The sequence below is a fragment of the Onychostoma macrolepis genome, chromosome 17 (genome assembly GCF_012432095.1).
Source record: "Onychostoma macrolepis isolate SWU-2019 chromosome 17, ASM1243209v1, whole genome shotgun sequence".
NCBI lineage: Eukaryota > Metazoa > Chordata > Actinopteri > Cypriniformes > Cyprinidae > Onychostoma > Onychostoma macrolepis.
In genome coordinates, this window is record NC_081171.1 from 4,744,322 (window position 1) to 4,767,624 (window position 23,303).

General features: G+C 37.4%; 1 protein-coding gene across 8 annotated transcripts in view; it reads right to left on the reverse strand.

Annotated features, from left to right (window-relative positions):
• Window positions 1–23,303, reverse strand: part of ctbp2a (C-terminal binding protein 2a) — a 54,633-nt gene that overhangs the window by 28,765 nt on the left and 2,565 nt on the right. For 2 of the 8 annotated variants that reach the window (XM_058748867.1, XM_058748869.1), the window contains exon 1: window positions 580–4,619. In XM_058748867.1, the coding sequence (XP_058604850.1) occupies window positions 580–2,899 (2,320 nt within the window). In that variant the 5' untranslated portion in view covers window positions 2,900–4,619. Of the gene's footprint in view, window positions 1–579; window positions 4,623–10,530; window positions 10,684–12,626; window positions 12,721–21,091; window positions 21,109–22,800; window positions 23,012–23,303 lie in introns of those variants that run through there. The other 6 variants (XM_058748872.1, XM_058748870.1, XM_058748874.1 and 3 more) reach the window with 6 other exon arrangements.

Below are 23,303 nucleotides of genomic sequence, written 5' to 3' on the forward strand. Positions count from 1 at the left end.
AAAAATGTGACTGACTAATAACATAACAGGCCACTGAACCACAAGGCAACACAATGAAAACATGCTTGTGCATTCTAGCACAAATTTACCATACTTTTTAATTGAGCTTGTGCTAGACTACAGAAATTTAGTGGCATGTAATTATGCAATGACAAGGTATAAAAAGATGATGAATTATAACTCACTAAATTAATTCATCTTTGCTAAGCCTTCATGTACAAAAGAAAGCTGAATTTGATCCATCACAAAACAAACCAGTTCCGTAAGCTTTGATAATCTTTAACAAAATAAGCTGAGCCTTGGTATGAAAACATGTAGGAACATCATTAGCAACTCAATTCATTACTATTTCAACAACAAACACAATTGTTTATTCTTCAAAAGAAGGTTTCTCTGTGTAGCATTTCTTAAAAGTGAAGTTCAAAGGGAGAAATATAACTTGAATCAATTAACCTACAACCGTATGATTCACACACGCTCACTCTGACACAGACAGTTAGGAGCTGAAGCACTGGAGGGGGTGGAGGAGAGGAAAAAAGGAGAACATGAAGAAGGCAATGGAAGAGGGCTTTGATTTACTTGTGTCTGGCGATGCCATAGTGGAGACAATGACCGGAGGTCCAGTACGCCGGCTGAGCTTCTGATTAGCAAGACTCATATTTTGGCCTGGGACGGCACCACCAACGGGTACTAGAGCTCTGTCTGAGGACACTCCAGCCTTGCGCATTACTTGTGGGCTTACATGGGGACTATGCATGGGTGACATTGTAGCCAAGCTCCGATCCCTCTTCATCAACTCCATTGGTACAGTATAGTTGGTGGTGTACGCCTTTGGAGCCTGCTGCGGCGCTAAAGCAGGCACAGTCATTGGTTGAGGAACTGCTGGCAATGGCTGTGGCATTGCATGGATTGGGGCTTGCAAAGCTGCCATTTGTTGTGGTATTCCTGGTAGATGTGATGGAATGGCTACCTGTTGGGACATTGCAGTCATAGGTGGCATGGGCAAGCCAGCATGAGGATTGTAGCCTGACAATGGGCGAGGCTGGACTGGAACCATAGCACCACTGTATGCTCCTGCAGACCTGGCTCCAGGATACCCACTGGTCTCAAGAAGCTGCTGGGAGGGAGCACTGCTGGGTCTGCGACTATAACCTTCACCCATCCTTGGAGATATAGTCTGCATGGGGGTAGAGGGTGGCTGCATATACTGGGACTCCATGCCCGGAGTCAAGGGTGGTGGCTGGTGCACGTAAATGTCACTGCGATGGCTAAAGCTGTTGGATCTGCCACGGGCTGGAGCACTGGGATGCAGGGGGGTAGCAGGAAGGATTTCAGGTGGTCGCTTGCAACAAAGCACAACACGTGACAGAACCCGAGCTTGTCCCAAGTTTGGAGCCACTGAACGCACATCATTTTCCTCCATAACAGCCAGCATTGCAGTGGAGTCAAAGCCCTGCTGCAGTAGAGAGGTGATGGTGCTTTCTGAGAGGCCCTCTTTTTGCAGCAGTGCCAGAAACTCAGGGTCCGCATTTTTTTTAGGGTCTACAGGAGCCACTGGGGTCTGAGGAACAGTGGGAGGAGGAGGAGCAGTAAGAGGCTGAGCAGGAATTTGAGGTAATGGAGCAGGAATAGTGGCCACACTTGGAATGTTTACTGGGGCAGCGGCTATAGGGGGAGCTGGAGTATAGACAGGATTCGGGGGTGCCACGGGTTGCATATGTGGAACTTGCTGCACTGGCTGAACCTGTGGTACCTGCTGAACTTGCTGCACTGGCTGAATGGGCTGCATTTGTTGCACTGGCTGAAGTTGCTGCAATTGTTGCACTGGCTGACCTTGCTGCATTTGTTGCACTGGCTGACCTTGCTGCATTTGTTGCACTGGCTGACCTTGCTGCATTTGTTGCACTGGCTGAGCTTGCTGCATTTGCTGTTGCTGTATTTGTTGTTGCATTTGTTGCTGTGCTTGCTGCTGAGCCTGTTGTTGGACTTGCTGTTGCTGTTGTATGGTGTATGGTGAGGGGTTTTCCGGATGCATGACCATACCTCGGGCAGTTCCATCCATTCCTTGAGCAACTGGATCAACAACCAAGCAGGTGGCGGTTGGCTGATGAGGATCAATCGGCCTTCCGTTAACATCACTGTAGACTGAATGGCTAGTTAGAGAGGCAGGTGGCTCAGCACCGTAACGGGGAGAATTTGGCTCCATTATATAACGAGCTGGAGATGGTGCACGGCTTGGAATGCGCTGCCCATCCTGCATCATTTTGGTGCCAGGAGTAGCAGGTGGGGGCCCAGGCAGGGATGGTTCTCTGTAAATACGACCCATGTCATGAGCAGTTGGAAGTGGGGGAGGAGGTATGCCAGGTGTTGGGGCACCAGAACCAGGCCGACCTGCTGAGCTCTGTTCCCACAGTTGCCGAGGACCAGCCATCATTCCATAATGTGAAGATGACCGATTAAGAGAATGAGGTTGCTCTCCACGATAAAAACCCTCAGTTGGCCGTGGTGGCATGCCTGAGTCTTGCTGATAGTAGTCGTGGGGTGGCAGGGAACCACGGTGAGCCATGGGTGACCGGTCGTAATGGCTGTTTAACTCTGGAACGGAACTCTTTCTTATGTTACGGGGCTCTGGACGATCCAAATATCCCTGATTGTAAAGAGATTCCTGGTAGGCGTCTTGTTCCCGTTTCAAATCCAGGTCAGGGGGACGCACTCCAGGCGGTGGCTCATACCATCCCCCTCCCACATCCGCTCCGTAGCTCAACGAGTTGCGTCGACCAGCCATCCGGGCCTGCTGCTCGTAAACACTGTCACTGCGCTCCCAATGACCCTCATTCCCACCCAGCGTGTCCCAGCTCTGGGAGCGGCCGATCGGCAACTGCTTGCTGGAGATCAACATGAGGAAGAGATATACCTTACTCACAGGGAAGAAAAATTAGAAAGGTTTTCCTTTAAGTTTCTAGTTGCAGGATGATGTCAAGTGGTGCAAGGAAGGAGGGTGAAAGAAAAAAAATAAAACAGAAGTATCGCTTTTCACCTGAGGTCCAGTTGTAATTTCTGTCTCCCGTCTCTATCACAGTGGCAAGGTCTGGCTATCAAATGGCTCCTCTTGCTTGGCGACCGGTGAATAATTAATCTGGGGAATACTGCTGGTGGTGATGGAAGCAGGAAAGAGGACACCAAGCACTCTCACAAATAACGTTGGTAGTTGAAGCCTGCCTGACTACTCCATTCTGGCAATGCAAAGCGACAAGCGTGAACCGACAGAGGGAAAGAAAAAGAGAGAAAATAGAGAGACAGGAAGGAAAATTTTAACAAGGGGAGGGTTGGTGTGGGGGAGGCAGGGGCTTGTGATAATCCGGCGACGCTGATCCGCTCCAACTCCGAACATTTTACTCGTTCAGATTGCTATGAGGGATTACAGACCAAATAAAGCCAGCTTAAATCCACTCTTCACCCTAGTGACGTCACATGCAAACTCGCACAAAATGTGTCACTGATGATAATGAATACAATGAAATCCCTTTGGACAGGAACACATGCTGCCATGGACACGCTTACCTGATGCCAATGGTTGAGGTGGTCTGTGCTTCTTTCAAAAGCCTGGCCAGCTGGCATTAAGCAGGCGGTCTTTGCTGGACTCCAAGAGATGGGCCAGTGGGGCGGGCCAGTGAAAATAATACAGATCTAATGCAGCAGGGCAGAATCGTGTAGCACTGTCAGGAAACGTCAAATCCTGATTGAACAATAATCCTATAATGGGCCAGCAATGCCTGCAGAGCTACGCAAATGCAGAGATCCAGCATCACCACTCATCTATTGCGTTATGACCCGAGCCGACACCAGTGTAGCTATATGAACCACTGCCTCCAAACACCCTTCACAGCACACCAACAATGAGGTCACAAAGCTTCTGGAAGCTTGTGGATTACAGCTTCATTACAAAACCAATTAGATCTGAAGCAAATTGCGATACCACTTTTAGTGAAATTACATAAGGACACTGTAATTTCTTAGAAACATCAGAACAACATAAAAATTCTTTGTTACCCTTTAAAAGGACACTGTCAACATTTACTAACATCGTTCTAAACCTGACTTTTTTTCTGTGAAACACGAGAAGGTATTTTCTTTAAAACGCCTTAGTGGATTTTTGTCCATACAATTAAAGTCAATGTTGTTTGGACCTCAACATTCTTTAAGAAATAAATTAATACAGGTTTGGAAAGACAAGAGGGAGAGTAAATTATGACAGAATTTTCATTTTCAGCTGAACAATCCCTTGAATGTACCAATATAGTTTTTTTTAGTCATTCATTCTACATAAACAAAGAAGCCTTCACCCCATGTTTTGCTATTCCCCACTGAGAAAGCATGGCTATGTTATTAAGATAAGCATTATAAAACCCACAGGGGGTGAAAGGCGAAATCTGGGACATCAAATAATACTACAATATCTAAAGGCTTGCAAATATGCGTTGCATGAAAAACATTCCAGCAATATGAATGTTAACAGTTGAATCTTGAGTTTTCGGTTTAGGAAAAGCTTTTTGTCGTCAACAGATTTTGTCCACCTGCCACTGAAACACTCCATCCAAATCCTTTCTGATCCCAACAAACAGAGAGAGAGAGAGAGAGAGAGAGAGAGAGAGAGAGAGAGAGAGAAAGAGAGAAAGAGAGAGAGAGAGAGGGAGGGAGGGAGAGAAAGAGACTTGCGAGGATAAAATTAATAGGGCATATTCTTTGACTATCCACTGTCATTGCGATACATTCTGCATTCTGATACCATCTAAAGCTTTGCAGAGTTTAAAGTGACTTTCCAGCACTTTGCTTTGTTTTGATCCCTTGACTTTTATGAAACACTGTTTGATGCCTGTAATACAGATATGGCAGGAATTTCATTTTGGCTTTAAGCCTGTTGTTCAGAATCAACAACTCCTGAATACATTAGCATTCCCAGATTGCAAACGACCCACAATATAGTTTCCTTGACTCATAAGTGACCTAATTGTACTCTCTTCACAGGCATGTCACACAAAAAGCACTCAACACTGGAGATTCAAACCTAAGAACTAATGCCAGTAGAGTTAACTTGTTGCTGAGCCAGTGACACACAAAAACACATTATTTTAGAATGCACTATTTTTGTCAACAATTTTAAGCAACAGAGAAAATAATTATTTTCATAATCAACAATTCTCTCACCTCATAAGCGCATTGCATGCTGGGATTGACTTCTCTGTGCATGCTGCATGTCAAGCTCCCTTATAATTATGCTGCACTGTAAAACTGAACAGTGAAATGAATTAAATGAAATGAGTTAATTTCACTCAAACAATAATGAAAGTTCATTGGACTCAATTGAAATAAGTTCTGTACACTCAAAATGTCGTTGTAGTAAGCTGAACTTAAAATGATTGAGTTTTCTAGTTCCCAGCATGCTTTGCATCAAACAAGGGGAAAAAATGTTGAAATTAAGTGTTGTTTTGTGTGTTTTGCACAAGATTAACATAGGGAAACATAAGTTAGTACTTAAATGTTGTCTTATGTTAAGATTTACATAGGTTTCGGTTATGTTGGTTTTGTAGTATTACCATTATGGTGAAGAGTAGCGCCTGTGGTTAGGTTGAGGATGACAGCAAAACTTACTTAGACTATATATACTGCATGTTGTATGATTAGTTACATGCAATAGTATAATGAGAGCCTTTTTGATAACTACATTAGCATGCACTAGTGTGATTTTGTTAACTAGCACAACTAGCAATTATAAAGATCAGAATGAATGAGCTGTTTAGCTTGGCTCCCATGGCTCTAAGCCCCACCCAATTTGTCATAACATTTTTAAAGCTCTACTAACTTAAAATATTTGATTAAACAAACTAAATTTTTTTTGAGGCAATAAGTTTCCTCAAATGTTTTGAGTATACTTAACTTGTCAGGTTTTAGTGTGCCTACCTTTTGGAGCGTGGCACTGATGCCTTACTAGTTCACTAGGTTTTGGCACAGAGTAAGAGAGAGTATGCAACACAGCCAAAAGAAACCAAATCTCTCTGGAAGAGTCTTTTCTTTCTTTTTGTGACTTTCGCTTACAGACGCAGTGAGGATTATATTGGATTCTTTAACAACTGCTACACAATTACCAAAAAGAAAAACAACACGGATCAGTACAGTTGCATCACAATGAAAAAATCAAGGAGAGCAGTATCATGGCAACACTGTCTTTAGTTATCCTTCTGCAGAACTTTAAGGAACAAAAGAGAGAAAGACAGAGAGACAGAAACAAAGGAAAAGAGAGAGAATTTTCATAAATCCTTTGTGCCCGAGAGACTGCGACTAATCTAATACAAAACACCGTGGGACGTTTGGCTTCAACAAGCTTCTCTGCCTATCTGGGAATACATGTGTAAGCAATTTTATACATGACTACTAATACGAGAGCTCTTTGAGGGAAGCAAATTCATAAAAAAAGGATATGAAGTGATTAAAAGCAGAATGCGGTGAAATGAAACATTGCTTCAACTAATTTACTCACTTTCTTGTTCAGCTGGGAGTTCCTAATGCTGTATGTGTTTTTATATATTAAAGTTGCTTATAAACTGCCAATTTATCAAAAATGTTCTCATTTTATTCCGAAAAGAACAACTCACACTGGATTAAAAGAAATGCTCTGTGTACAAAATGATTTAAACTCTATCATGGTTTCAATCTGGTCTAAGACAGCATTATTGTGTTATAATTTACACACTATTATAATTTTTTTTTTTTTTTTGAATTCTTTTATTTGGACTTTTTCAATTAAATTTAAGTTTTAGTAATTTTGTTACATGCTTTCATAATTTTTTATTTTTTTGCTTTATTTTTATTTTAGTTTCAGAAATTGTAGCTCTTCAAACAAACTTTTTTTTTATTTCAGTTAATTGCCAAGGCAACATTTCTACATTTTGTTTGAAAAAAACGTTCATATTCATATTTTATTTGGTTACACTTTAGTAGAGGAACAAATTCTCACTATTAACTAGTTGCTTATTAGCATGCATATTACTATCTTATTTTATTTCAGCTGTATGTCCATATAAATGAAAACATTTTAAATAGTTTTAGGTTAATAATAACTGGTCTAAGATGGTCTAGATGTTTAGCTAGTTGATCCAAGTTTGAGCTGGTAGACCATCTGGGTCAAGCTGGTTGGGTTTGATAGACCTCCCTGATACAAACACAACCCAGCTACTCTGTTCCAAAAAACCAGCTTGACCTGTTTTTCCCAGCAAGGGTATTAAACATTTACTTGTCATCTGCTATAATAATCTGAATACCCTAATCTTCCATTATAATCACAAGAGCCGCAAACACAATTAACTTTTTGTGATGAGCCTTGTCTCTTTTCTTCTCAGAAGCACAGGAACCTTGGTTGAGGCACACATACAGCTACAATATTCATTCGGAAAAACAGTGCAGTCCAATTTATAACCACTCAAGCAACAGCTATGCAGAAGAGCTCTCAGACTTTACACCATTTAATACATTTTTCTTAGGCAGCCTCTGCACAGCAATGCAGCTGACAGCTCTCTATTCAAACATCTCACTATAATGCATTCACAACTTAACTTCCTCATTTCTCTTCTTTAGTTCTTCTTTTCTGCTGGTTTCTCCTCTGCCAGCAGAATTCCCTTGGGAAGTCCCATCGCGGTGCTGTAATAAGGCTCTTTTTCAAGAAGGAAAGAGGGAGACTTGACATTTCTTCGTTATAGGAGGTATACTGAAGTACTCTGCTTTTCCAACTCTGGGAAAACGAGTCATGCGTTTAACGAGCCAGCGGCTGCAGATGTGATGACTGCAGGCTTTGTGCTGGAGCTGTAGGGAATATGACTACGACTTGAGTTTCTGACACCTGATCTTTGAAACTTTACCTAGCGGTTAATGTGTCACACACTTGCACTACATGGAAGCACTATTGAACTACTGTGATAGGGGATGCCACAGCCCAATAGCTAAAAATCCCTCAATGAAACGCTTCCTAGAGGAATTTACTGATCTTCCAACAAATTACAATCTCTACCTGATGAACATCATTGTTTAAACATCTCTTTTGAGACACTTTTAGTCTTCCAAATCACAGAAGCTGTAGTTTAATTTAATAAAATATATGCACTGCGTGTTTTATAGTGCAGCACTGTGTTCAAAATAAATAAAATAAATGTATTGTGCTGTAAAATAATAATAATTAATATTACTTCATTGTATTATTAAATTTGATTCATTACTTTTGTAATATTTCACTATAAAATAAAAATGAATATAAAAAATATAACAATAATAATACTAGTGAAATATTGTCACCGTAATAAACCCTATTTTATTTAATACATCAATATTAATAATAATAAATATTATTTTGTTACTTTATTTTATTTATTGTATTACATTTTTTAAAAGAAAAATCACAACTATTTAAAGAAATAAATAAAATCACATTTTTATTAGGAAAATAAATAAATAATTCTACATTCAATCCAAATAGCTTTATTTTCTAATGCAAGCATGCATGAAATTTCTCTTTGAATGAAACAAGGACAACTCGCATAGCATTAAAGGAATGTTGCAGGTTCAATACAAGTTCAAGTTCAGACAAAAGCATTGGAGGCATAATGTTAATCACCACAGAAAACTACTTCAACTCGTCCCTCGACTTCTTTGAAAAAGTGCAATGCAATACACATTAAACGATACATATTTTTTAAAGCATGGCTATTCACAGACTCGTTTCACGTCCACAATATGATGCAACCAAGTATTATTCAACAAGAAAAAAATGTGGGATGAGTCAAATCAATTATCAAAAAGGGCCGGTCCATATCAGAACGGAGACAGACTGATTACAAGTTTACTAAAACACCGTCTAAATGGCTATTTGACTATTGGTTAACGTTATCCAATGACATCAACAGCAAAGAAATTAGTTTCAGAAGAAGAGCATGTTTTGATTAAAGATCACAAAAGCAAACTATTTTTCTTTGGAACAATCTGCACAGATGATTCAGCAACAGTAAGACCAGAATAATGCATGTCATGGTAACTTTAACACATCAGACTTCCTTTACTATACACAGAAACCTACTAAAAATGACCATAACATAAAACAAATAAACATATAAAGCTGTAGAGCAACATTTCAGCGGTCAGTGGAGCCCATCTCACATCTGAAAACTACACTGTGTCAGACCAAAAACACCAATGACTCTCTGGCCCTTCCTCTTTGTACACAGTGTAGTTTACAACATCCCCAGAGGCACATTTCCCCTCCTCGGTTTCCTAACCGTGGGCCTAATTGATGTGCGAGGAAGAAAACGCAAGGCTGCCAGATCAACCGCATTCAGGAGTCCCGGCGAGGGGGTCCAGGAGCCAAATGCAAACTTTTATACGCTTATAATATCAGGCAGCGGAGAGATGCCAAACCGTGGTTTTTCCGTGGAAAGGATGGAAAACTTTCCCAGCGTTCGGGGATTACAGATTGATTGCATGTACGTGCGCGTCGATGTATATGTGATATGGGGTTTAAACAGTAATTTAAGTTCCTGCTCCATTAGAGGAACATTGCATCATCATGACTGATGTCAACTTTGGTGAACGTTCAGCATGTGTTTCGGAGTAAATGTGCATTTAGTTTCACTAGTTATTCCTTTGGTTTTTTAATCTGCCTCTGATGACTCTCAAATGGGACCAATAAGAACATTTTTGGGAAGCTGGAAAAACTTTCTCAGGAAACCCGAGATGACATCATTTATCACACATGCCCACACGCAAACACTCAAATATATATATATATATATATATATATATATATATATATATATATATATATATATATATATATATATATATATATATATATATATATATATATATATATATATATATATATATATATATATATGCACGCATTATAAAAAGTACAAAAATAAAAATAAATAAAAACTACAGAATTACCATAGTTTCTTTGGAAAAATGTTAACATCATGGTTTGGTATGATTTTATTTGGCAAGGATGCATTAAATTAATCGAAAGTGACAGTAAACATATTCATCATTTCCATTTCAAACAATTCTGTTCTTTTGAACTTTCTATTCGTGGTGGTTCGAGCTCCAAATCAGCATATTAGAATAATTTCTGAAGGATCATGTGACAATGAAGACTGGAGTAATGATGCTGAATATTAAGCTTTGAATCACACACAGAAATAAACTACATTTTAAAATATATTCAAATAGAACACAGTTATTTTAAACTGGAAAAATATTTCACAATATTGCTGTTTTTACTGTATTTTTATCATCAAATAAATGCAGCCTTGGTGAGCAGAAGAGACTTATCAACTACTAACGAACTGCATAAAGAAAAACCCCCCAAAATTACATATTCCTTGAAGTCTATTGGACATATAGACGTGTATGATTACGTATCGCCATCTGATACCATCACTGCACCATGGTACCGCCACAGTACTTAAGGGACAGTGTGAGATTTCTTACCCTCGCAGATTCTGTCAAGTCTTTGTCGTTTGACCTTGTGTTTGTCAATCAAAGCCATGGCAGCTCTGTTCTCCTCGTCTGCGGTTCACTGAGCTTAGCAACAGGAAACTACAGCTCCCAGAATCCTCCAGTGGGCATAACGCCACCTTACACCTGCACAGAAAAACAGTCAAGATGAAACCAGAGGACAACTGACAAAATGACATGACTTTAGCCACTAGAGGGAGCCATGATACTATTCAAATAAGAATGAGTTTCAAGCATTTATTCATTAGGCTGGAGAAACAACAAATAGATAAACCAATATTTTTTAATGAAGGTCTTTGATAGCCTTAAAGAGAAAATAAAACTGCATTAGTGATACATTTAACTTATGAAATGTTAATATTTACAAAATTCTAAAAATATGCAAGCAAGTTTACAAAATGTACTCATACTTATGGCTAGGGATTTTTAAAATTTTATGTACACTTCCATTAAAAGTTTGGAGTTGGTAAGATTTTGTATCTTATGCTCACTAAAGCTGCATTTATTTGATCAAAAATCCTGTAAAAATAGCAAAATTGTGAAATGTTATTATAATTTAAAATAGCAGTTTTCTATTTAAATATATTTTAAAATGTAACTTATTCCTGTGATGTAAAGCTAAATTTTCAGCACCATTACTCCAGTCTTCAGTGTAACATGATCCTTCAGAAATCTTTCTAATATGCAGATTTGCTGCTCAAGAAACTTGAAAGTTCAAAAGAACAGCATTTATTTGAAATGGAAAACCTTTGGAACATTATAAATGTCTTTACTGTCACTTTTGAACAATTTAATGCATCCTTGCTGAATAAAAATGGTAATTTTCTTTAAAAACAAAATATAAACATCTTACTGATCCCAAACTTTAGTTTAAGTATTAAGTGATGACTTTTGACTTGTGTGGTTTTAATAAGCAATCACCCCTATAGTAGAAACTAGCTCAAAATGCCTTGGCAAGCAACCATAACATACAGCCTAGACTAATACCAAACAGTTTTGCAAGTGCAAACAATACTAAAAATACTGGAGTAAAACAAATTTATTAAATGACCTTGGATACATCAGCAGAAAAGTTAACTAGAGAAATGAATGTAATTTTAAGTTTTCTTTCGATGAATCATGCACAGAAATTAGGTCAAGTTTCATGCTGTATTTAATTCTGACTAGACTCGAGGTGACTGGAGTCTGTAACTTCAAACTGGCATTTTTTTGTGTGTGTTCTGTTGGCCCTTTGAGGTTAAAAAAAAAAAAAGCGTTTTTAAATCAGAAAGCGTCCGCGCAGAGCTGCCAGTCTCCCTCAGTCAGATTCTGAGCTGAGAAAGAGACACAAACAGACTTCCAGTCCCACGCTGAGACCAACTCACCGAGACACATCTCGCTTCAGCGATTTAAGAACCGGTGCCCTCTCACTCAACCTGAAACTGATCAGAGCACACGCCACACACACACACAATACACACACAGCCATCCTACAAAAACACGACTCAATTTCAACCATCCTGCTGAAGGACAAATATCGACCCTCCAGACAGGAGAGAACCATGAAAGAAATGCATGATGGATCGTTTTATAAAGGGTCTTTCATTCAGATTATTTTCGATTAAAAAAAAAGGCATCCTGCATTTCTCAGTCCTCATCCTTTTGAGCACTTACTCCCTTTCCATCTTTTCCCGATCTGTCTTTCAATGACCACAGTAAACGCACAAGCAATTTCTGCGGCATTCATTGCATTACCTTGGCCTTGATTGACTGTTTTTTAGTTTTTTTTTTGCACAAACACATTCACACACACACAATCTGTTTTTCAAGCCAATGTGGGTCACAGGGTCAGCAAAGACTCAGTTTTTCCAGCTGAATGCAGGGTAATCTGAAAGATCTGACCTGTGAGGCAGCAACAATAGCCTGAGCATGAATATGCAGACATTGGCGTTGTTGAGTCACGGGAGGAGGTGAAAGCGAGACCTCTCTCTCCAGCTCTTTAACACCTCCTGCTTTGGCAGTTTATTAGAGTCTAACAGTTTAACACACACACACAGTTTAATATGGCACTCTGTCACAAGAAACCTTACAGTTTTAGAGCACAGCGACTCTGACGATGAACTCAGTCGACCTAAAACACTGTCAAAATAATGATCGCTGATGGCAAAAGACGACTAAAACTATTCCTGTGTCTCGTGAGGCATTCAGGGGAAATGCAGCGGTTAGACTTTTATACTTACCACTCATATTTAAAGGGACAGTTCACCCAAAAAAGAAAATCATGTCATCATTTGTAGCCATTGACTTTCATAGTATTTTTTTTCATACTACGAATGTCAACAGCTACCAGAAACTGTTTGATTACTGATATTCTTCTTTTGCATTCAACGGAAGGAAGAAATTCATACAGGTTTGGAAAAACATGACGGTAAGTCCCTTTAAGGAAATATGCGTGGTGTTGTGATGCTAAGGTGGTTTCCAGGTAATTTTTAGGTGGTTGCTAGGTGGTTCCTCTAGTTGCTAGGTGGTTATTTACTGGGTCAAAAACCTCACCAAAAAGTCTTTATTTATGGCTCAGATCATATAAGCAATACTAGAGTTGCTAGACTTAACAAACACCACTAACACAAAGAAATAAATTTCATTCTACATAAAATGTTCCAAAAAATAAATAAAAATAATAACAATAACAATAATTTACCAAATGTTCTATTTTAATGGACATGATTAATTTATTCACATGTATATTCTCTTGAAATACCATGAACTACTTTCAAAAGTCTTGGGTTAGAAAGATTTATTTTTATTTTTAAATTAATACTGTTATTAAGCAAGGATGGATTAAATCAATAAAAAGTGACAGTAAATACATTTATTTTTAAATAAATGATGTTGGTTTTTAACTTCCTATTCACCAAAGAATTTTGAAAAAAAAATAAAAAATACCAAAAATACTGAGCAGCACAACTTTTTTTTTTTAAGACTGGTAATAATAAGAAATGTTTCTTGAGCAGCAAATTAGCACAGAATGATTTCTGAAGGATCATGTGACTAAGACTGGAGTAATGATGCTGAAAATTCAGCTTTGCATCACAGAAATAAACTACATTTTAAAATATATTGAAATAGAAAACAAATATTTTAAATTGTAATATTATTTCACAATTGTACCGTTTTTACTAAACAAATAAATCCAGACTGAAAATTACTAATTAACTAATTAAACATGACATTTTTGAACTAATTTGATTTTTTTTTTAATAATTGCAGTATGCCATTTCATTGTATCATAACAGAAAAAACATTAAATAAACTATTGTAAATTTCATTTTAAAGCTAACTACAGTAGATAGATAGATACAATAATACACAATCACAATATTATTCCATACAGAAAGAGACAAAATGCTCTAATAATTAAGCAAGGTCATCTTCTGTCACCAAGGCAACCATAACTTCCTGTGACCTGTTCTGTTATGTTTAAGTTCAGAGGGAAGAACAGCACAAACCTGCCATAGAAATGCTGAGCGAAATCTTACAACCCAAATAAAAGCAAACTCAGACAGTATATATTTAGACGATTAGCAAGATGAATATTAGCAGAAAGTCTGTTTTATGTAATTCTGTTTATTTAACCAACAAGACTGATCTAAAGAGCTGCACAGGTCATAATAAGTGCTTATAGTTTGAGATGTAAATCTTGTGGCAGTTCATGCAGCACTCGAAGAGAAAACACGTTTCAGAGGCACAAAGACATCAGCTGTATCCACTTCAAAGTCTCATGTTTCTAAAAGCACTCCTTCACACAAAGCATGAATTACATCTGCTCCATTCACAAACCTGCTGCTTTGATTCAGCTGCACCTGTATGTATGTGTGTGTGTGTGTGTGTGTGTGTGTGTGTGTGTGTGTGTGTTATGACAGCCGCAGCACTCTCTGTGATTGATGTTTGCGTGTTTCGTTCCACATGTTTATCCTGCACAATAGACACATTTACACTGACCTCACTTCATCTTAATATTCATTGATCGTTATGCAAAACCGAGCTGTTATGGGAATGTTTTCATTAAATGTCGCTTTGATACTCCACTCTCTCAGTGTCAGACTCTTTCACTCACTTTTCAATCACATGAAATCTGTGATACTCAGGCCATATCTCAGCCTAAAAGAAAGAAAGAAAAGAAAAGGAAGGAAGAATAACAAACAAATAAAAAAATTAAAACACAAATAAATAAAAGTAGCTAGCTAGCAGATAGATAGATAATAAAAATAAATAAATTACAAATAAAAATACTAATAAAAATAAATGGCTAAATAAATACAATTAAATAAAAATTAATTAATCACGATTAATCGTTTGACAGCACTAATTACAAATAAAATACATTAAAAAAATAAATAAATAAAACTAAAATAAAAATACAAATAAACTGAATACAAATAAATAAATGTGTGTAGACAAACAAATAATTTAGCCAAAAGAATGAAAAAATAAAGCTATAAATTTTTTATTTAAAAAACACACTACATACAGGGTCATCTTTAGGGAATAAAAGGCATTTGCAAACTAACCAAATATAGACTTGTAGTTACTACAATTTCAAGTCTCATCAGTCTATATTTGTTGCACTGAATTTATTTACACTGAATTTCAACTGAGAATTATTTCTCATTATGACTTCTGCTGGAAAAATGTGCACAATTGTTATGAAATGATGTCACAAAAACCTAATGGTCCTAAAAATATGCATTTTATTCTCCTATTTGATTCTGTGGTGAAATATGAGCTGGTCTTTTCTTTATCGGATTTATCCATTTATTCTTTTACCACTTCCTGACCAACCTGAGCAGTGAATTTCAAACTCCTCTATGATCGCTCTCAAGATGTTTCATTCTTTAAAAGCTCTGGAGCACATTGTTGAGGTGGCATTTTAAATATGCAGATAATTTCCTGCATATTTATTTGTGGCATTGAATAATTTCAAGCAATCACAACTGTTTTTTCCAGAGACCTTTAGAAATGTCAGCGCTCATCAAAGCAGCGGGACTGCCTCACTTCCTGTAACGCACACAAAGAAAAGAGACGGGTTTTAAATCAACTTCAGTAAAGTGTGTCGAAACACACTGCAAGATTATCTGAGGAGGCACTGAAAGAGTTTAGAAGAACACTCACAATGTGTCACTGTTCAAGCATGATAAAAGATAAAGCGCCATGTCTACCGTTTTAAACATTGTTTTGCAGAAACCACAGAGTTTTGAAACCGTCATGAACGCTTGACCTCGCTCCCACACTGGCTAGTCTATATCTCCTGACAAATCACTTTCTGTCTGAGTCATAGATCTCACTTTCTATCTCTTTAATATCTATACTGTTTCCTCTACAGTCTACACACAAAAATTGGGTTCTTCAGCAGTTCCTTGAGGTGGTCGAGGTGCTGTATAGCCCTGCTACTGTTTAAAGAACCTGTTAAGCCACTGTATAGTTCTTTAAAAGGTTGTCTAACTGTGTCTTAGTCTAGTTGGGGAAAGGATTCAAAAACGACATTAAAATACAGTGTATTTCCTGAAGATAATGTGGTACTCGACCATTTTGCCCTCAAAGGAAGGAAATATTCCAGGGCACAGAAAAGAAAAAGAAAGTATAGAAAAGCTAAAAAAAAGAAAGAAAAAAAGACATTCAAAACAACTTTTGCCATTGTAGTAAATTCCCATTCATAGCAACATATCTAAAATCTAAGGAGGAGAATGGGGTTCCTCTTATGGTTCTACAGCACTATAGTCTATTTGACAGAGGTGCTGTACAGCACCTTTAAAGATAGGAGCTATATAGCACTTAATGTGGTTGCCCTAAGCCAATTAACCACTTTTAGTGCTATTCAGCACCATTTTTTTAGAATGCAAATTAAATTATGTTCTCCTTAGAAAAAGAGCCTAGACTCCTCTAGACCGTATAGTACTGTCTATAATCAAAAGCCAGAGATCTCAATATTAACTCACTTCTCTCATTTCTCATTTCTCAAAAAAATTCTTCCAAGATCAAATGTTCTAAGCTATGTTAATCATACTACTGGTCAACGCATTCGGCTCTACCTTTAATTTTCCTGAAAGTACGAAACTTAACTGCAAAACATAACTGAAAGTATCAAGTCAACATGGAGAAATTGTTAAAAGAACATTTTTAGAGGACAATTGAAGTCACCTGAGCTATGAAAGAGAAACTCTGTTTTCTCTCACATTTTTCAAATGTAATCTCCCATATGGCAGAAAATAATTTCAGAAAATCTACTTCAAAATATTTTTACATATTTTGTAAAAAAAAAAAAAAAAAAAAGAATTCAGTGTGTCAATGTAAATATATTTATTTTGTCAAAAAATATAAATATAATTTTTTTTTTTTTTTCCTTGGCCCTTCAAAGCACATTAGCACAAGGTTTACACCAAATATAATAATCACTCTGAAAAATTTATTTCATTAGGGCGTGCTGGTCAAAAATATATTTGGCATATATTTAAAATGTTTTCTGGCCAGAATTGTATGCATTTATTTATTTATCTTTCTTTTTTTTTCTGCACAAGTAGATATTCAGAGAGCTCACTTTCCTTGATAGACTTCTCATCTAGTCAACAGAAGTGTTCACGAAAACTAAGTCATTGTTTTTGCATTTATGCAAGTGTTCAGCTTTAAATGAAACATAATTGAGAGCTCAATTAAGTCTTCTGATCAACAAAAGAGCAACATCAACAAAATGTTCCCCTGTGCCGCTCTCTCGGGGACAAAAACCTCCTCATGCGATATCACAAACACTTGATCTCGCTCCCACACATCTGTATCTCCAAACACATCACTTTCTTTCTCAGTCATATCTCTCGCTTTCTTCCTCTCGATGTAGGACAGAAACCTCCTCAAATATACGTCACAGAAACACCACAATACATGGCAAAAACAAAACAAGCAAAAGCAAGTGAAGCAGCATATAATATGACTGCACAAATACCTCCGTGATGGCTGTATTGATCTGTGATAGTCACAGCTATAATGAGCTAAGCACTTTGCCCCGACCCCTCACAGTCTGAGCACAATGAAGGGGCCCCTTGCCTCGCTGACCCCTTCATAACACGCTGAACTCATTGACCCTGCTTTGACTCTCGCTCTTGGAGTCGAACTTTAATAACCTGGAGGAGAGACTGCTCACATCGCCTCCTACCGCGTAAAATGATTTCAGCTCGGGGATTAATACTGAACATTCATCAGCAATTTCAGACATCTTGGACATTTTCCTCTCATCCGAAGACTGACTTAAAGGACATCTGCTCTACCCTGAGAGGACGAGGGGTTATTATGCCCTTATCTGTCAGAGACGCTCAAAATGCCCATAAAAAAGCCAAAAGATCCATGAGAGCAATTTAGTCGTACAATGTATTGGCGATAGATCATATTCATAAATAGATCATAGTTTGAACAAATCAGCATTGGAAACAGAAACAATTATTGCTTATTTTTTGCCAATTTAAGGCATATTTATCAGTATCATCAAAGCAGATCTGATCGTTTTTCCTATTTTAATGGTGTACTTTTTTTAAAACATCATGTGTAGAGATGCATTTATTAACGTATTCAATAATCTGAGTTTGAAAACTGATAAATATCACCGTACTTTCACCAGTCGATTAATACATTTCATAAATACATGATTGTTATGTCATAAACTGTGTTTAGAAAAAAAAACACATTGTTTTAGGAATAAAATTTTATATAAACCAGGTGAATGATATAAGAACAAACCCCTCTGTTAAACTATTCAGAATATAGATAGAAATAAAAATGGAAAGTTTGGTGTCAGTGCTACTAAAGCAGATTTTTCTGACTCTGCACATAAGAAAAAACTAATTTTGAGAAAGACATTTTAAAGACACGTGTTGTAATTGAAATCTAAAGTGTAATAAATATAATACTTAAATGTGTAAAAAACTGGATGTTTACTTGTCACTAGTCAGAAAAGAGAGACATGTTATGGAAGCTCAAAATTGACCAGTGAATGAAAAACATGTTTTTTCCTGTAGTGTTTCCCTTTCCTTAAAAGTTGAACTACTTTTAACTTGAGTAGAGAGTTTTTGGCGTCATATGCAAGACGCTCCAAAAGATGTGTGATGCAAGTGCAACAGTTAAACATGTCTGTCTGTGTCTAGTGCTTGATTACACACACAAAAATATGGAAAGACAATTTTTTGCATTTAAAAACACAAGACATGGTGCAGTGTAATAAATATAATCTAGAAATGTACTACTTTTAACTTGACACAGTTTTCTAAAAACATTACGCTCATGTGGGAGATGCCGCAAAACACATGAGATGAGAGCGTAATGGTTGAACGTAAATGGTACATGTTTATAAAGCAATAAAAAAAGAAAGTTAAATAGTAAAAAGAAAAATGCAAGGCCTAGTGGTGAATTTAAAAAAATAGAAATCAAGCAAGCAGCCTCTATGTCTGCATTTATAATGTCTATAGATATATATATATTTTAAATCTCCCAAGCCAGCTTGTGTATAGGTACAGGACAAAAAAAAAAAAAAAAACTAATAACATCATATAAAAGATCTTTACAAACCAAAAATGGTACAGCATTATTGCTTTTCTAATAAAGTCTGGAGCTTTAATTTTCAGTGTGCAGACATCTATTATTGATTGAAAATCTGAGCACATGCATCAAAACACTGATGAAGCTTTAGGAAATGAATGTGCTTTTTACGGGGAAAAAAAACCCCAGTATGGATTTATCTGACATATTATCATCATAACATCTTTATCAGTATTGGCCAAAAGGTCTATACATGTATGGGTTTAATCACAAACAGAATTATAATTAATGTTAGTTGCACAGTAAAAGCACCCATGTTAAATGAACCAAATTCTCTTTTTGTAGGCAAATCAAATTCTGCAGGAGTAGATTTGAGTTTTACACTAAGGATTTCCACCCTTGTCAAGCACATGGAGGATCTCATGCCTGTATGAACGCAACAGGAAGCAAAGTCTGTAGCGTTTCCTTTACAACCGAGTCTGGCAGGAGGAAGAGTGTGAGATCATTATTGAATGGGCAACACAAAACAGAAGAGGTTCACTGACATCCACAGCAACAACCACTCAAAACAGAGTTCCTGCATTATTCCATTACTTTTTTCACTCCTCAAAGTCTCTTTATAAATTTACTCTTTAATAGAAAAGAGGGAGATCTAGTGGAATATAGTGAATTGAATGAATCTTTTCTTCAAGACATTTGAGCTTGAATCTCATCACATTCTGATTGACAGCCAGTCACATCCCTGAGACTCACACGAGCAGCGAATGAAATAAAGGTTGAATTCTGCAGCTCTAGGCTGATGCCATGTTCCAATTTCATACCAATTACCTTCCTATCAGGCACCGTCAGACATCCTTTCAGTCCTCTACTGTTGAGAAATCACCGGAAAGCTACACTAGAATATATGCAGAAGAGGCCATATTAGTGTGTGTTAAACAAGGTATTAAACTGAGGAGAAATCATTAATATTCATCCTCTCTGTACCACTCAAGTGAGCGTCGCTCTTTAAAATTCACGTTACACTCATCCACTCGCTCAAAAACAAACACATTTCACTTCTGTGCTCCGCTCACGGAGGAATGTCAACATTCCCGGCCTCAACACTGCTGTAAAATAGCTACACTGGATGTTCATTGTGTTATCATTGCCTCTGGGAAAGAACACATGCTCACATGTAAAAGACAAAGCTACAGGCTGGAAAACACACAGCTCAGCATAAACGCTATCAAACAACGCAACACTTCTAAGCCAATGAATGCAGCCCATACGAAAAATATGAATTAAACATGACTATCATATGTTCTACCTTGAAATATGCAAGATATAGTACACCACTGTTCAAAACCTTAGGGTCACCAAGAATTTTTTTATTAGGAAATTAATACTTTTATTCAGCAAGGATGTATTAAATTGATCAAAAGTGACAGGAAATACTATTACACTGTCGCAAAAAAATTTTTTTATTTCAAATGAATGCTGTTGTTTTGAACTTTCAATTCAAAGAACTGTTCATCATTAACGATAATAAATGTGTATTGAGCAGCATATTAGAATGATTTCTGAAGGATCATGTGACATTGATGACAGGAGTAATTATGCTGAAAAATCCTCATCACATGAATAAATTACATTTTAAAATAGATTAAAATTTTAAATGGTAATAATATTCCCAATACTACTGTTTTACTGTATTTTTGATCAAATAAATACAGCTTGGTGAGCAAAATACTTTTTTTCAAAAACATTACAGACCCTACACTTTTAAACGGCAATGTATGCAAACAAAAACATTGTCTGAATGTGTATATTATATTCCATTACATCAAATGCATTTTTCTTAAAATTGTTAAGATATTCACACGTGAGTGTATGAATCATGTCCTTTATAAGTTTCATAACACACAAACAGGCCTAACTGTTGCATGACACTTTAAATGTAAAGATGTAACACATGAACGTCTGTTGTTGGCAAACATACATCTTATAACATTGCTCTTCTATAACTTCTTCATAGTTTGAAGCCACCAGAAGTCAAAGTTTCATTTCCTAATAGAAGCACCATAAATCCAATGCATGAAGTTGTTTAAAAGTAGGAACATATTTTAAGTACCTGTAACAGAAAAAAACAAATCAGCGGTCACAGCGGACCTCAAGTGTGAAAGTATGACCTGTGCATAATTAGGACAACAAAACAAACAGGCTTATCAACTTTTAAAAGGAAAGAGAAGATACTTCTGTTTTTGACTAACTCTATTGTATTTTGGTGCAAATTTACCAGTCATAACAAAACCATGAAAGGTACGAGAAAATATTAATCAGACTAATTACTGGTTATTGAGGTAAATTCTTCAATTGTTAATGTTAATTAATATTATCATATTTCAAAGTTTGATTTTAAGGATGTTTCTGTGCTGGGTCACCACTAGATATCCAGTGTAAAACCACTTGAGAACCACTGATCCAAGCAACATATAAATGAACGCACACATTCCCTCCGCACACCTGAAGAACAGGATGCTATAAATATTAAAGAAGCCCTTTGCATTTTCCTGTCTGACTCTAATAAATGTCTTCCTGCTTCATATGCTGCCATGTACACTATGATTCAGTGTGTGATGTGTGAGTGCTCTGGGGTGAGCGAGAAAGAGAGAGAGAGAATTCTCAGCGGGAAACATAATGGACGTGTTAGAAATCAAGGTCTCCAGTCGTCAAACCCAAACATGTATCCTACTGAGAATACATAACAGCTTGTGAGTAACACTATGCATTATTAACACATACATTGCATCCTATTAACCAGCAAGGATTGTGTCGCATTTGATAGTTTGCGGAGTTAAGCTTGGAAAAGTAACATTTTCTTTCGGGCCCCGGCGCCTCCTTGAAAGGGCCCTTGACAAAGCCCTTAGAAACAGCAGATGTCCTGGTAGAGAACATCTGTACACACCCCCTCTCCTCCAGCACAGACAAAGGGGCATCACACACACACACACACACACTTCTTAATATCTAGTTTTAAATCCGTAAGGAATCATCAAAAAACATCACAAATCTTCAAAAACGTGCATGTAATAAGTTCAGCAACCAGACTAAACTTTTAAACTACATCATAATAGGGGTTGTTGACTTGGCTAAAACCTTATTCAGCAACCTGATCATACAGTTATCAACTAAATATTACATTGACGTTGTCTCAAATTGTACATTTCCTTATATAGTGCCCTTAAAAGACATGCAACATTAAGCTAATGCTATCAGTAAACATGGAACATGTCAACAGAGTTTTAATAAAGCTGTTTTATACATTGTTGCAACACTTGATCTAACGGACACAATGTAACCAAATCCAGAAGAATCAGCCGATACAACGTAGCCACGGATCAAAGAGCCAGTGTAACAATCATTCCAACTATTTCAGTCGCTGAGTGGCTCAAGATGTCCTCGGATATTAGAAACACAGCGCGAAAAGCCCACCCATCCCCTCCATGTCGCAGGCGAATAAACACACACATGGACGGACACACCGCGCAACGCCAGCCGCGGTTCCTTAAACCAACAACCGGGGAGTGCATCTTACATCTTACCTGGACAAACGCCTATGTATGTATGAAGATATCGGGTTCATATATCCATTAAGAAACAATCCGCTGCTCAGATACAACGTAGAAGCGTTCATGATTAACGACTCACCTTTAAAATGCTACAAAACTTAATCCAGCGTGTCCCAAAACTGAATATCTGATTGTGATGTTTGGCTTTGGGTGATTGAAATAACTTACAGATGCGGCTCAGTTTGGTTCAGAGCGCAAGAAGGTGGTTTACGGGGTTTAAAAAAAAAAAAGAGGAGGTGATTCGGAGACTATGGTGCACTACGTTTCATCTTTTCCCCAGTTGCAAGGATTGAGATGTCTCTGTTTTTCTTTTCTTTTTTCTCTATCTTTTTTGAAAGAGGCGGGGCTTTGGATTGAGCCGACCAATAGCGGCGCGGTTAGCGCGGGGTCACGCCCACATCGAGTGCGTTGCACTGGTCAGTTTGACCACAGCAGGCCTGCGGAACACTAGCATTGATTGCTATAGCAGAGTAGTCGAAATTCTCTCATACCCCTGGTGTTGATTTTTTGTTACTTTTATGAGAGTTATTTTTTTTATAACGCAATGTTTGTCTTCCTTTATGTCAAATTTGATTTGAATTC